At 36.5% G+C, this 16,963-nt stretch overlaps 1 protein-coding gene across 7 annotated transcripts in view; it reads left to right on the forward strand.

Moving 5' to 3' along the window:
* The window catches only part of GALNTL6 (polypeptide N-acetylgalactosaminyltransferase like 6), a 528,873-nt gene that overhangs the window by 183,470 nt on the left and 328,440 nt on the right, over window positions 1-16,963 (forward strand). For 6 of the 7 annotated variants that reach the window (XM_084518899.1, XM_084518896.1, XM_084518894.1 and 3 more), the window contains one exon: window positions 15,605-15,713. In XM_084518899.1, the coding sequence (XP_084375025.1) occupies window positions 15,704-15,713 (10 nt within the window). In that variant the 5' untranslated portion in view covers window positions 15,605-15,703. The remainder of the gene's footprint in view (window positions 1-15,604; window positions 15,714-16,963) is intronic. The other variant, XM_084518900.1, reaches the window with a different exon arrangement.

A 16,963-nucleotide genomic window follows, 5' to 3' on the forward strand; every position in this document is an offset into this window, starting at 1 on the left:
ATAATTGTAACAGTCACTGGTAAAAAGTCAGTTTTTAAAGAATAGCTGCTTCATGGTGCTAGCTGAGATAATATCATTTTTTCTGTGTGTCTACATGGCAGTAATTGTCCTGGTTGTAGAGAGAATTGGCCTTTAAGGGAGCCCTGGAGTTTGCCTTGGAGCCACTGAAGCATAGCAGGATATTGGATCTGTTGGGCAACGTAAGGATACCGAGTTCAGCCAAGGCAGCACAAAGGGAATTAGTGTGTTTTATGTTTATGCACAGGGACTTAGCAAAGGCAGAATGGCGACACTCCGAAGCTCTCAGCCAGGAGACCTGGTGAGATCCAGCCTTCAGGAAGACGCGAGCATGCTGGGGAGAAAACCTCTGCAAGGGCCAGGTTAACCAGCACCGCTGCTGTGACCCAGCAGGGGGTGGGCAGGAAGGTCTGTTGTCTTGAGTGTACTGGAAAGCCTGCCCTCAAAGGAGGGGGTGATGGAAATGGTCTGTAAAACCAGGCTGCAGCACCTTTTTTCAGAGGTGAGGGCTATAGCAAGTGTAGTACCATTTCTTTGTTTGTGGTAGTTCTTGCAGAACTTACACAGCCTGAGTGGAATCAAAATCATTTCATGTATTCATCTGCCCAACACCACAGGAGGATCTCAAGTATAAATTCCTTAAATACAGTAACTAAAACTTACATCTTCAAACTTAAGTGCTGCCATCAGTAGGAACTGTGGGTACTATGAAAATTAGGCTGTTTATATTAATAAGTAAACACATTTAAATTCCTGGCTTTGGACATGAGGCAGGGAGAAATTTTTCAAAATCTATAAAAGCAGCATTTAGCAAAGGAGGATATAGCTTCTTCTCTCAAAAGAACTGTGGTAATTATTTTCAATGTCTGTCTGGTTTTTTTGTTTGTTTGTTTTTGTTTCTTTTTTTTTTAATAGTATCTTATGTTTAAGATCTGTTCACATAGCACACAGCTCCAGACCTATCAATTTGGTGTTTATATACTACAGGCAAAAAAAAAAAAAAAAAGTCATAGAAAAGCTGAAGGTCAAATCTTTAAAGTTATGTTTGAGTTACAGTAGCTTACCCTGTTCAATGATGTGTAACCGTAAATTCCCACCAAAAGAGTGGGAGACAAGGAATTACAAATTAAAACTCAGTGTATCAATCAAAGCTGTTCTTTCACCTTACTTTAATATGCTATTCACATTCTGGCTGTTGATAAAATTAGATTTAATTAATCACAGTACTCCTTTTAGTGAAATATACTGATTGGTTCTGTAATTGAAAACTATTGGCATAAAATGGAAAGGTCAGCTTAAATGGCATTAGACAGAGAAGATAATCTGTTTGTCCAATTTCAAAGTTTTTTTAGTTCAGAGGAAAAAAAATGAGGTCATTGTTTGAATTGAAAATAGTTCATTAAAATTTCTCATAAATGTACTCTCCTTCCAGTCCTGTTCCCATTCTCCCACCTGGGGAAGAGTTTCTGTGCATACCTGAATTCTTTAAGTGTGTTCTCATGACTAGGGAAAAAAACAGTCCTATTGCAGGCACAAAAGGAGAAGGACAGGACCTATTAGATCATCATTGCTAATAGTTTTTTTCTGGTAACTTTAAGTATATGAATCCTGTTGAACTTGAGTATCTTTGCAGGTCTGTGATGTAATTTTATCTTTATTGGCTTAATTACTTATAAACATTTCAGTCATTTGTCCACTTTCAGTAAAGAGAGTTCACTGCTGCTCCATAAAAGAAGTGTAAGATTGGGTTGGAAATGTAAAGTATATAACTGCATAACAGGGGTATGTTAGGCTATGTTATTGTCAGTCAGAGAGGGTAAAAGCATATTACAATTTTTAGCTTAGTCTTTCTTGCTTTCAGGAAATTGATTGCCTCAAGGTACGTGTCTTCTTTGTCCAGTTAGCGTTGATATGTTTTTATTTGCCTTTTTTTTTTTTTTAATAAGCAGTATGTACTTCCCATTCTTAGTCTTGCCCAATTACTAACAAAATAATACAGTTTTCTTCAAAGGTTTGTATATTCCTGGGGTCAGCAACAAGAGATGAAGAGAAGTTGAAAAAATAAGTGCATTTAGTCAAGAGGAGAGAATAATTTTCATGTCTATGAAATGTAGCTGCTGGAAAGGAGATACGTTATTCCTGTCCCTGGTGGAAAGAACAAAGAAATAAACGGCTTAAATTATGGCAAGTAATGCAGGTTAGATGAAAGGGGAAGTTTTCTAATTGCAAGAATAATGAAGCATTGAAGTATATTGCCTTGAGAGATTGTGCAGTCTCTGTATTGGAGGTCTGCAATGGAAGATTAGTTAGATACTTCAAGGAAGTGTTTTAGGTATACCTGGTCCTAATTTGAGGTAGATTATGTCTCAAAGGAGCTTCCAGATATATTTTCATGATTCTGTGAATGATCATCAAATTTTGCACTTTCATGTGTGCCTTAAAACCTGCTATAGTAATGTACTATTGGCATTTCAATAATAATAATTATAATAATTAGTCATAACAACACAACAGGCAGTCTGCTTTTCCTTAGAGATAACCCAATTTTTACAAATGTGGAGAATGACATTTTGACCCAAGATATATTGGTTTTTATTTATGTATGTTAATTATGATTTTGCATGGACCTTTGTAAGATCATACAGCAAGTATCATCTGTGTAAGGCTGTGTATATCGTCTAGTAGTTTCTTCTAAGTTTAAGTGTGAATTTGCCCCTCCCAATGAATTTAGAGAGGAAGAATAAGTGCAACTTATTCTCCCCATTTTTTCTGTTCACATATGTACATAGGTGACATACGTACAATACAGTTTTCTTGATTTTTGAAATCTAAGTTACCTTCTTTAGATCCTACTACTCTAAAAAAAAAAAAAAAAAAATTTATTGGAATTGAAAATAAGTGTAGAGGTTTCACCTAAAAACTCTTGAAACTATACCATCTTCTGTTTATAAAATAGCTATCATATTAACACAAATTATGTATTTGTTACTAGTTTATTATGTATGGGATAACCGATTTAAAATGAATAAAGACAATAATTGAAAACAGTTTGTAAGTGAAACGAGACAAAAAGAACTATTAAGAAAAAGCAAATAATGTTGAGTGTTGAGCAAGTAGCCCAAGAAGTTGATTAAAATGCTGGCATTTTTACTTCTGTTTCCCTGTTAAAAATAAATAAATAAATAGTATCGATGAAATCCAAGCACGTGAAATAGCTTGAGACTAGTGACTGTATAAAATTCTGTTGTTAAATATCCTTTCTGTGGGTTTATCATTTTTGAGCTCATGATACTTGTCTTCACATATGTGTGAGAATTGAGCATTTCAAGAAAGGAAGGATATGTGATGTGGTGTTATTCTCACCTTAAAATGAAGAAAAAGGCAACAGGAGCTGTCATAATATCTTAGTAATAAGATTCTTCAGAACTTCTTCAGTGTTAATTAACCTGTTCCAGCAGTTAAGTGGATTTAGTTAAAGGATCGAAATCTTTTCTAGTATATAAAGGCATTCATGGTATCCTGGTGTTATTCTTCAGCTAGTAAGAGATTAAAACCTTTTTCTCATGTGAAAGGAGTATGCTAAACAATGTTTCTCTACCAAATCTTCCTCAATTTTCTTTATTTTTACAGAGTTAAAAAAACAAAAAACAAAAAACAAACAAACAAAAAAAAACCAGCAGCAAACATTTTAAAGAAAAGAAAGTAAGTGTGGAAATGTGTATGAGATTGGGAATGGAATGAGCTCAGAATTAAGTAAGATTCAGAAAGCATGATGAGGTGGGAAAAAAAAAATTAAATCCACTTTATTAAAACCAGGAGGAAGGGTTATAGTGCAGCCTGAATAAAATGCAATTTCACATAGGCAAAGTTAGGTGAAACAATTTCTCTAAGTCAGTTTAGGAACTGTTTTTTATCTTTTTAAAAAATTTATGAATTTTAGACATCCCATGTGTTCGACCATGAACGTGTACAGCCACCTAAACTTGCTTTAGATCCAAATTTCATCATGCTGGCATAAGTAGTAAGACTGCCATCAGCCTCAGTAAACCAGGACTGACTTCACACAAAAATTGTCGTGCTTCCAAAGACCTTGGAAGAGGACAGCTTCGTACTCTCTTAAGGCTGAAGGCTGAACGAGAATGCATACCTGTCAGTTATGTTTAATCAGCTTCCCTTCTGCAGTAGTCTTTGGAGTTTGACTGAAAATCTCTTAGACAGTGGGAAATTTCTGTCCAATGCTGACATAAGGAAAGATTTCTTTGAGAGAGAGAGAGTAACAATACATACAGTGGAGTATCAGAAGCCTACTGATAAGAATTGGTGTTGACATTTGAGCTGATTAGTTTGATTCAAGGTCTTCTTTAAAATGCAAGATAAAAATTTGTTTCCAATGTAGGTTCATTACTTCTATTAATCAAAATAGGTTTTGTTTTCTTTAATCTGCTATAACCCAAATTGGAAATTCCAAAATAAGTTATTAATGACACATTTATATGGTATATTTTAATAAATTCTTGAGCTGATGGGTGCAGGAAGGAAGAAGCTCCTAATAGGAACAACGTTATTTTCTGCAACTTATTTTTTTTGCATAAAAGTTCACTTCCTAAAATAGATAATCTAGAGTATTTGTAAACAGGTGAGCCCTATTTGGCACTCAGCAAGACAGTGAAATGTTTTCTTTCTCCACACAAACCACAGATTTCATATGGACATTGCCAAAACCTTTAGTATGCTGCAAATCAATGCTCTTGGAATATGAATTATTTTGTGGCATGGATCAGGGAAGAACTTCAAAAATACTTCATAAACTTATCTATCTGTCTGTCTATTTTTTTGTAAAATGTTCAGTCAGCTGTGTAAAGTAAAAAGTTACTGTGTTTTACCTGTATGAGTGGCTGTTTTGTAGTAAGGTAATTTATCTATAGAGATTAGAATTTAAAGCTCATGAAAGCCTTTATTAAAAAATCTATTACTCTTCTTTTGTAACAATTGAAGAATATACTTGTAGAAGGCTATTAGCTTTTACAAATACTCTGAGAGGCTAAATTAAGTTTCACCTTATATTGTAGGTAAAAAAAATAAAATGGAATATGTTCTCCATTGCTACAGAAACTCAATTTTTGTAACATATTATTTTTTTATTGCTAAAGCATGCAAGATAGCAAGTTTGCCTAAAATAAGTTTCTGTATCTGACCTTTCTATAACAACAATTTTATTACACCAGAATATGCCAAAAATCCATTTCTATTGAAAATATTGGTCAGCTTGGGTTATTTTTAAAAGAAAAGTAATAAATGGTAGCTATTTTTTTCTAATATTGCTGGGTCAGAGGTATCAGATTTGCTGCAAAGTTGTTATCAGTTGTACCACAGAGGTTTGAAGAAAGTTACATTCATGAATAAAATGAAATTTTTGAGAAGTGCAAGGTGCACCAAAGGAAAAAATAGAAAATGCTTCTGATATACTGTTGCATGAGACAACAAAGTTGAGGTTTTCTCATTAAAGACTACTGACTCCTTTAATTTCTTCATTCTGTACAGTTTCTAAAATGTTTTCAGTACTTTATGTGTATTAAAGGATAATAGAGGATGAGCTTTTATTATAGGAAGTTCAAAGGTAAATGATTTTAGATGTATGTTAGCATAAGAAAATCTGGCTATCCATCACTATTGAATGGATTCCTCAAAGTGGGAAACAATTTTGTGCTTAAAACACCTGACACTTGAATCCTCCAAAACCACTTTGTGTCTTGAGTTGCTGAAGTGGCTAATACAAAACAGCATTCTTTCCAAAGTGAAAATGTACAGACGTTATTCTAAACATGAGGAAAAATATGCTTATCTGAAAAATCTATTAGCAATAAGCTATATCTTTATTACTCATCTTTGCAATATTGAAAACTGCAAGTAGTCAAAAAAATAAACAGTCCCTAAACAGTAAATAGATCTCTCTCTCTCCCACCTTCTCTCTCCCCTGTTTTTAAACGATGTTTTAAGAGTTAGCAAAATTATTAACAGCCTGATTCTTTGGCATGGACATTGGGTTTTATTTGTTGATTTTTTTCACTGGTTTAAAGGAGAAGAGAAAGCTTGTGTATATAAAGTACATACTTAAAATTTCTTGTAACTGTATGACAGTTTTTAAAAATAATTAATATCTATCATATAATTAATTCAGGAGTTATTCACAGTTGTCCTTGACATTGTTCGTTGGAAGGGTCTTAATAATCTTCACTTCAAAACTTAAGCAATAGTCATATTGGCAAAAGTCCTGCTGACTATCTTTGAACCTTTCATGTTTTTCAAAATAAAAATAAATTCCAAAAGAGGCACTCATTAAAAACAAGCAGCATTAAAGTAACTTCAGGTATGATTTTAAAGCTGCTGAAAATTAATAATCAAGTACAGATGTAGACTTTCCTGCAAGGTTACCCTGTTGTGCTGGGAAAGCACTCTTTCTTGACTTTGGCAAGTGCAAGAAGGAAATGAATTGGTCAATTGGCACACTATCAACATGTGGTTCAGTTCATTTGGAGCTGTCATAGGAGCTCATGTTATTCTAGTTTGGTTTCTTTTCGCAAAGTTGAAATTGAGACAAGTGGAAAATAAAACTTGAAGAAAAGATTGGTTTGGGTGTTGTTTTAGTTATTGAGCAAATCAGTTAGCAGCCTAGATCACCAGGCAGAAAGATGTGGGAGTTGCTTTCTCTGATAAATTTTTTTTATTATGCCATCAGTGCAGATCCTAACTCCTGTCCTGTAGTCATTTAGGAAGCCAGAGTTCACTGCTAGACTTTGTATGTCACAATTCATGGTGTTCAGGTTCAGTAGGTACACAGGAGTCCAAATTCCTATGGAACTCAGTGCTTTTTATCTCCTTTCCACAGAATGGACCATACCCTTATCCCTCTCCTAAAGAGATGGAGTGTCTGTCTCACGGGGAGAAGCTGAGAGCTGACTCTGTTTAGCTTTAGGAAGACAAGGGTCAGGGGCATAGTATCAGTAGGTATAAACACTTGGAACTGGGGGAGCCAGACCTTTCATAGTTGTACCAAATGAAAGGGCAGTATCTGAAATACAGAAAAATCTGGTTAGACATGCTCTGATGTGCCCAGAAACTTGGTGTTCTTTTGTCCCAGTCAGCTGTAATCTTTGGGGGATTTGAATACTTTTGCCTCCATTGCCTGAATAATTCTTAGCAGTTAGGAAAGAAAAATTTCAACTTTCTGGTTGTTTCTCTTTTATAATAATAAGAGATGCTACTATGTAATTTGTTGTTTGTATGACAGAATAGATGAAATTACCCCAATCCTTTTATTGAGGTGATAAAGAATATTTTAGAAATGTTAGATGTTGAAAGAAATGAGGGAAATAGATATAGACATATACATGTTGGGCCTACCCTGCTATATACCAGGGTGGAAAAGCTTAGAATTTTCCTTGGGGTGTCACCTGGTGTATTCAACATAGGAGTTCATGAATCATTTTCCTGATAACTTTTAAAATGTATTCATTTAAAATTTTGTTTCCTGAATGACAGTGCATACCACAAGTTCTTCATGCAGGAATGATGAATGCAAGACTGTATTAGCGCTAAAGAAGCTGTTAGTCTTCTCATCCCTATGTATGTTATTAGGCATTTACAGTCTTGCACAGTTTGACATGATAAATCAAAACTCTCCAGTAGGCAAATGCATCCTTACAGAGTTCTCGTACACCCATTGCTCAAGCATCTGTCCACTGGGTCAATAAATAGGAAGTTGCGATGTTTTTAAAACCCATGTTATAGCTTTTTTTTGTTTTTTCCTTCACGTTTGTGACTTCATCAATATAACTGTAGTGCAGCAATAACAAATTTTATACCCATCTATAAAATTTCTCAGTCATGAAATGCTTGGGGAGTTTGGTATTTTCTAAATAACCTTATTAACAACTTCAATTTGGAATTTATGGCATGATGTTACTGGCTTGTCCATGATACTCTAGAACCTGAAAGTCTGATGTAAGTGTTTCAGAAATGAAATAACCTTGAGTTATTCAGATGTCGCAGAGTAAATCAAGTGCTGCCCTTTTTTTGATGTGCTGGGCTAATTATTTCAACTAATGTAAATGTCAGCGCAATGAACACTTATTTGCTGTCGCATAACAAATAAATGGCACGGGAAATCTGAGCATATGAAGAAATTTATCATATCCTCAACTCTATATTGTATCGCGTCAAGTCAAGGATTTAGATGGTGATTTATTTTCATATTTTGGGGAAAAAAAGTTTTAAGTTTACTTAAAAATAAAGTAAAAAAAAAAAAGTAATTAAAAGGCACTAATTATGTGCCTTTTAATTACTTAAAAATGGGAAAAAATAGTGAATTGTCTTTTTATTCATGGATCTGTTCTGATTTTTTCTTCTCATTGAAATATTCTGAGCATTAGAGCCTTTGCCACCTTCTCTTGTTGGCAAGTACTAGTTGTCTACATTTTACTGCACAACATTTACATCATCCTTAGTGTCTTGCAGCCTAATGAGTGTACTCAGCTTGAGGGCAGTTGTTTGCTTGGTGTGTGTGTTTAGGTGTGTGCTGTAGAGGGAGGTCCCTACAGTGAATGTCCCTCCAGTTCTCCCCAGGCATCTCTGGTGTGTCCCTGAAGTACTGCCCCCAGAGACAGCAGTTTTGGAAGGCGATGGCTGGCCAGCAGCGGTGCAGGACCACCTGGGACTGTCCATGAACATTGCTGGTTGCTCTGTCAGGAAGGACAGCTGCTGCCCACCACCTGCAGTCCGTCCCAGTATCCGCTGCAGCAATTGACCCCTCATAGAGGGACAGAATCCTGGAGAAGGACTCTGAGAAGCATGTAGCCTGTGGGTTCGAAGCTATCAGTGGGTATTTTCAAGCTGTGCATTGCCTGCTCCTGTTATGTTTAGAGAAGATCACGGTGGATCCAAAACACTATACTTAATACTTTCATTTTATGGTGATGGGAACTTCGTAGGCGCTTAATGACTGTATTGTCCCTATTCACTCTGCATAGTGCTTCTATACAGGTCTCAGTTATACATGGGAAGTTCAGATGTGAGACCTTTTTTATTTGTTAGTCTAATGCTGAAGAGTTGCAGGGAAGGAGAGCCACCCAGGCAATGGTCAGAGATTAAGCATAAAGGCAGAGATGGGATAGTGTGATGTTTAGATATTTTTTTTATTATTATTATTTTATTTTATTTTATTTTTTTTTGCTAGATTAGGCTGCCTTGTAGCAAGCACCTCCTTAGGGGAAATAGTATTTTGGTTTTCCTCCTGAATTTCCTCAGCTGAAACCACACTGCACCATTGTGGATGCTGCTTCTGTTTGGAAGTGGGAGAGCCTTTGACTTCAAATTTTGGGTGTTACATTGCTAACATTTCACTTTAATAGTCTTGTGCTAAAATTTAGCATAAGAAAAAAAGGGAAATCTTTAGAACTAAGTAGTTTTCTTGACTGTTCCACTTATTGGAAAGGAAGCTTCATGAGAATGTTTGTGTTCTTATGCTTGTAATGATAGCAGAACTAAAATTTAGAAAATGGACACCTTGCGATTTTGGGGCTGATTTATAATAGACATATGGTGGTATATCCAATGATACCAGCACTTTGAAAAACGATCCTTAGCTTTATTCTGGTAAGTGAAAGGATTTCATTGCTCAATTAATTTTATTTTTTTTTTTCAGTTTTGTTTTCTGTTTTTTTTTTTTTTGTTGTTTTGTTTTGTTTTTTGTTGTTTGGTTGGTTTTTCTTTTTGGTTGGTTGTGTTGTGTTTTTTTTTTTGTTGTTTGTGTTTTTTTTTTTTTGTTTTCTTGTCTAGTTCAATCACAGTAGTTGGTCAGGGCTCATCTGTGTTAGGAAGAGGGAAAAAATAGTGATTTGTCTTTTTTATGCAACACTGTTTAAAAACACTGTACAGAATCTTTTGTTTCAAGAATGAAGGTGAATCAGACAGTGGTTCCCTTTATCTTCTCTTGAAACTTCCCTGAAAATGTCAAATGTCAGTGCTTCTATGCCACGTTTCTTTCCCATGTGCTTCTTTCCTGAGCAGGAACAAGTGCCTATGTTGTGTGTAAGATTATTTCCTGAAATTCATTAAACAATTGGAAATGGTTATGCTGATCAGCTTTAATGATGTTTTGTTAATGCAGTAGTTGCTTGTATATTGGTGTTCAGTAAAATAACCCTAGAGCTAGTGAGTAAATCCTCAGGCTCAAAGTGAATCTGTAATTATCTCTTGTATTTTTTAGAAAGGTGCATTTCCACTGATATATCATCTTCCTTTGCATGAGACCCATTTAATTGTCTGTCTCCGCAGAGTGAAATTAAAAATAAATGAGTTATTCAATGAAGGCACTTGTTTCTGAGTTTGAGCTTTCAAATGTCACAGCAGAGAAGCTTTTTTTCCCTGTGAGGAATCTAATAGTCTGTGAGCAAGATTTTTTTGATAATTGTGATATTTTTTGGGCTCATCGTATTCTCTGTAATTGAACCAGATGTTGAATCTTCTCTAGAGGAGAAGGATCTTCTGAGTCCATGTAGTACTTTATCAGTCTTGCATCCCCAAAGGTTTGAGGTTAATGTAAAAATGAAATAGTAAGGCAGATGTTGTATGTAATGTTGCTGTAGGTGGGTAATCCCTCTTGGTCCAAAACACTTAAAAATGTGCAACTCACAGCTGCATACTAGTTGTAACAAATGGTTGGATGATAAATTGTTGTAGGACTTTTTTGACATCCAGTCACAATACAGCTCTTTGTATGCAGAGTGACTTTCACTATTTTCATAGTGTTGCAATGATAAAAAAAACAGTTCTTAAATTCAAGAGGCTAAGGGCTGTAGAGACCGATTGCACTATTTGTGAGTAACTTACTGAAACGTTTTGGAGGGGAAAACCCTAAACATGTTTCAGCTTGTCTTCTCTGCTGGTTTCTCATTTCCATATAATAACGTAGCACTAAAGAATATGTGTAACTAAAAGTTTGTCTGGTTAAAAATTGTTTCACAAGCCAGTAAGCAATTAGTCACTAAATCCAAGAAGGCAGTAGTGATATTTAATATGACTAAATTGAGTGCTTTTTGCTTTTGAGCACTACTATGAATCTATGGCCTGATTTTTTGAAGCAAAGGAATTTCAGCTGATTTCATTTGGTATATTCACAAAAGAGAAAAGTATTTTAAATATATAGGAATCCAGTTTGCAATGGTCAGACCTTGAATTTAACCATGGCTGTCGATCTGAAAGGACACCTAAAACAAAAGCCGATCAGGAGGGCCATGGGAAATCTGGTTGTGTAGGAGCACCTTCAAGCCTCAAGCCTCATGACTCCAACTGCATTGCTTCTGTGTTAGGGTGAAACGCTTGTGGGTGCCTGGTCCTTCTCTTTTCTTACACTCTGGTTTCCACTGGAAAGAAGCCCTGCTGAATATCTGGGGAGGAACCATAAAGTTCTCCAGTCCTACCATGCCTTTGTGCCTCAAGCATACCAAAGAGTATTCTTGCCTTTTGGTGTACACACAGTTCCAGAACTATAGACTAAGATTTTACACCAGTGTTGTTGTGTTGTTCCTGTTTAGCTATATGGGAAGTGGGAACATGCAAATACCCAGTATGTGTTTTCCAGCCTACCTTGTCTCCCACGATCTGTTGCTCAGTAGTTTACTTAGCCACAGATTAATAATCCTTCTTATATTTTTCAAATATGGGCTTGAACATAATGTTATTTGATTATTTCTTTAAATGTCTAATCCCAATTTTATGCTGGAAGTGTTTGATAGCATGATTTTTTTAATCATCAGTAAGGCTGCATTAATCCTAAAGAAAGGCAACAAAAGGTATTGCTCATTTTAGCATTTATATTTATGCTGGGTGGCTAATGTTACTTCAGTTTAGCCTATCAGTTTATGGTAGAATATGTGTTCAGTAAAATTTCAGATAATCAGGATCTGTTAACACATCTGTGATGGGTTTAAGTGGCAAGGTTTTGGCAGCTGGGGGCCATAGGGTTGGTTTCTGTGAAAAGAATCTAGAAGCTTCCCCATGTTAGATAAGGGCCCTACTGCTGGCCAGAGCCAAGCCAATAAGCAATATTTTTTGCACCTCTGTGATAGCATATTTAAGACGGGGAAGCAAAAACAACAAACAAACAAAAACAAACAAAGAAAGAAACAAAGAAAAAAAAACAACACTGCCAGACAGCATCTGGGAGAGAGAGAGGAATGAGAAGGCGCCATGGTCAGTGAAGAAGAAGTGATGGTCAGTGAGAGGTGCTCCAGGCACTGGAGCAGAAGTCCCCTGCGGCCTGTGGTGAGGACCATGGTGAAGCTGGCTGTCCCCCTGCAGCCCGTGGAGTACCATGGGGGAGCAGGGTTCCATGCTGCAGCCTGTGGAGGAGCCCCTGGTGGAGCAGGTGGATATGGCCTGGAGGAGGCTGCGGCCCATGGAGAGCCCCTGCAGGAACAGGCCCCGGGCTGGAGCTGCAGCCTGTGGAGAGGAGCCCACGGAGGATCTGGGGGTCTGGGGGGAGCTGCCACCCATGGGGGGTCCGTGCTGGAGCAGTTTGCTCCTGGGGGATGGACCCTGTGGTACGGATCCATGTGGGAGCAGTTCTTGAAGAGCTGCTGCCTGTGGGAAGCCCCCGCAGGGTTAGTTCGGGAAGGACAGCATCCCGTGGGAGGGACCCCACGTGGAGCAGGGGCAGAGAGTGACCAAGAGCGGCAGAGATGAAACGATAGGGACTGACAGCAGCCCTCATTCCCCCATTCCCCTGCATTGCTCAGGGGGAGGAGGTGGAAGAGGGTGGATGGGAGTAAGGCATTTTTGCTTTCTTTCCTTTGTTTCTCACTTCTGTAATTTGTTAGTAATAGGCAATAAATCTTACTATCTCCGTATGCTGAGTCTGTTTTGCCCATCACGATAATTGTTGAGTGATCTCCTTGACCTTATCTTAACCCATTGAGCCCTTGGCATCGCATTTTCTCCCCTTTCCCTTTGAAGAGGGAGAGTGAGAGAGCGGTTGTGGTGGAACTTGGCTGCCCACCTGAGTAAAGCCACCACAACATCCTATATTATGAAGTGACTTTGTATTCAGCTACTCAAAACTCGCCTTGAGATTGACCATGGGATGTGCTGCTGTTCTGTCTTTTGTGTATTTGCAAGCAGCAACGTTATCAAGGAATCATGGGCCTAGCCATTACAGGAGGCAGTTAGTTCATGTATAACAAAACACAAGTTTGTTACGACATACTTATGATGTATCCAACACTGTACTTTGGGGTTTGTTTGTTACCTGTTTCCTTCTAGGGCAATGTAGCTTTTCTAAAATTTGAGCCACAACAAGATTTCAGCTTGCTACTTATGTATTTCAGAGTATTTGGATTTATATTTATCCTTCTGCTAGATTAATTTTAGTGAATTTATTTACTTAAGTATATTATGTTTGCAAGAGGGCCTTGTAGTACATTAGACTTGTAAATGTTATCAGGTAAAGTAACTACAAGTAATTAATATTTTTTAAGAGTGTTGCATCAAAATGCAAATAGGCAACAGGAAACCAGCTGCTAACTGTACTACCCAGCTTCCTTTCAGAGTGCTGCAAGTTTGCTATTTAAATCACTGTTTTTAGGGAAAGGGACCAGCACAGGAGTAAATTGTCACAAAAGTGAAGTTTATCATGCTTTTGATAGTTCTGATAGTCTTGAATTCTTACAACCAGGAGATTCACACTGGCTGTGCCCATGTTGAGAAGAGGCAGAAGTTTAATTTAAGTCAATCTGTCTGTGCCTCACTTTTAAAAGAGCCAGTTAATATGCTTTGAAATGGCTAATTTAGGAAACTGGGCTCAAGAATCATGTAAAACTCTGTTCTACCTTGTGTTTCTGACTTTAAGAAACAAGCTGCTTGATAAAGTTCAAATGGTAATATTATTATTTGAACACAAGAATTATTGAAATTAATGAGTTCATTTTGAGGCCATGAAAGGTTGGATGAAATACTTTTATCAGAATACATGTATCTTTTGTTCTTCAGTTCTTCCAGGTGTGAACCTCTGACGTATGTTAAGACATTAAAAGAAAAACGTTGTCTTGGAGTACATCTGCAAAAGTTGCAATAGAGGAGTGAACCCAGGCTGGATTGTGTTTCAGTAATATGAAATGTAGGCTACCCACCTTCAATATTAAAAATAAAAAAGTAGGTCATGTTAACTTAATGAGGTTGTTGTTCCTCAGTAACTCATTTGTTTGGTTCACGTGCTTCATACATGAAGAAGCATCATACATTCAGAGCATCACTCTTACATGTGCCTGAGTTTTTTTGTTGAGATTTCAAAATATTTCTCAGAAGAAGGCTGATCAAATGTTGTTTCCCCAGAACTGCTTTTCAAGTGTGTTTTCACACATCCTTTGAACATGCTTAACAGCATTTGTAATATGCATTATACATATGCATATTATACATTCTGCACAGTATGCCAGTTCAAACCTAGGATTAACAGAATAAGATTTTCTCTGTTACTCGTAAGCAGCAACAAATCACTTCTTCTCTTTCTTCAGCACAGATATGGTAAATCATCTTGTTTGTTTATCAGAATTTGCTACACCTTTTTAAACCATGTTTTTCATAAAGTAAGCATTTGGAAAATGGCTAATGTTACTTGAAACCTTCTACAGCCTTGTAATACCTCTTACAGATCTAAATTTTGTTTACTTCTAATGTACTTCTAATGGTACTTTTCTATTTTATTTTAGTTAAAATACTACCATTTGGCAGAAAGAATGAGAAAAAAAAAATTCAAAGCTCTGGAAAGTTAATTTATGGTAGAATATAAAAGCTCTTCTTAGCTTTATGTGGGAAATTGGAGTCTGGAAAGCAAAAGCTGCATGTTGCATGAATGCTTCTTTTTTTGTTTTGCTAGTTGTTTGTTTTGTTTTGTTTTGTTTTGGGGGAGGGGGGCTGATGGGGAAAGGGGTTGTTTGTTTTTTTTTTTTTCTCTTACCACACATACTGATCAACTGATTTGGAAGTGCCTTGGGGGTCTCTGTATTCTGCCTCTCTAAGGCAGTGAGCCTGGCCTTATATGAACATTAATAACTCATCATTGGCCATTCCAGGAAACTCCAAAGCTAAAGGGAAATGTTGGGAGGTGTTGAGTAACTATAACTCCAATCTTGTAGAAATGAGAATTTAACCAAAAATGAATCGAGGTACTTCCTGAGTTGAAGAATGAGGCATTTTTGACAGCCTGCTGTTTTAGTGGTCCATTTAACATCCATAAACTTCTTGCGTAGTAGTTATAGCAAGACGCTAATAGAAATATTACGGATGTGTTTGACATACTTAAATAAATAACTTAGTTAACATATAAATTCATAGTTTTCTCACAGTATTTGGAATAGTAGCTTAATTTTCCACAGTCAGGGCTCAGTATTTGCACTGGATAGACTGAATGTTTTGCTCACTAATGCCATATTATCAATGTTGTTCTCTAATAATGCAAACAGTACACATATGTGCATATTTATATGTGTTGTTTTTTTGTTTTGTTTTGTTTGTTTATTTGCTATTTTTGCAGACAGTTCCATTGGGGCTGGGAGATGGACAGCTGTTCACCTGGACTGATGGATTGAAAAGGAAGGACTGGCATGATTATGAAAGTATTCAAAAAGATGCCATGCGTTCAGGTATACTTAAGTTCAGAGCAAATTTAAGTGGTTTATTCATTTTTTTCATATGATTCTTCTTCCTCTTAAGTCAGCTAAAAAGAATCATAACAGTCTGTATTTGCAGCATGTCACAAGGATTGATAATTTTTTGAACTGAGGGGTCAGAACAAACACAAACATCCTATTTCTGAAAACAGCTAAGTGAAAACAAAAATGTGTTCAATGCTGCTAGGTATATAATGACCGCATTTAGGAAATGGGCAAAAATATTGACAATATTTTTCATGTTGAAATCAGTTGTGATACCATTAAAAAAGTAGCAAAAGTGTTGGTTTCCAAACAAAGGGACGTATGTAATAGCTGCAGCTGAGTTGTCTTTAAATCAGTGGAAAAAATCTGAGCCTGATACCTATAACTGTCAAGAATATCCAGGGTTATGATAGGAACAAATTTTGACCCTATTGCCACTGTTGAACTCCAGTCTTTTAGTTGTACTTAGGCTAAAGTTACTTCATTCTGACAATCTAAAATGATGTGAAAATGGAAGCAAATTGTATTTGCAGATGCACTGAAGGACACTTGGTTACGTTGAGTAATATAATTTTAACGTACCTTTATGTACTCTAAGCCATATGTGCAAACAAAGGTTTGTGGTCCTCATTCTGTCATAGGAACATGTTCAGAGTTGAATCTTTTGTAATATAATTTACAGCTATTCAGAATAAGATGAATTAAATTAAAAGGAAAGGAAGGGAAACAGCAGTTAAATTGCACCTTAATCAGTGTCTGAAAGTCATTATTTTACAAAGGCCAATCTATTATAAAATGAATCATGCTGTCTTGATCCAACTGTCAGAAGACAGCCAACACCTTCCCCCAAATACTGAATCCAGTTGACAGAGTCGTAGTATTTGGGAAGTGCTTCATTTTGTGAGGTCTTGAGCAACTAAAATATTTCAAGTGCAGATTAATTTTATAAACTGTTTTTTCCTTTATCTTTTGAATTTTTTTGATCACTAACTAAAATAAATGATCCTTCCCTTCTACATGTGCTTAGGAGGAAACAATATGGGGGGAGGGATGAAGACATTTTAGGTGTTATAGGATTTGTCAGATCAGTGTTAATTTTGTTCCAAATTACATATAGGATTAGCGCTTATTCCAACTGTATGTAGAATGACAAGTATCTTAGAGAATGCACAGACTAGAAGCAGCATATACGTAGAAACTTGTAGAGATGTAGGGAATGTCGCATGTTTGGAATGTGG

This window comes from Aythya ferina (assembly GCF_964211825.1).
Source record: "Aythya ferina genome assembly, chromosome: 4".
In the NCBI taxonomy this organism is placed as follows: Eukaryota; Metazoa; Chordata; class Aves; order Anseriformes; family Anatidae; genus Aythya; species Aythya ferina.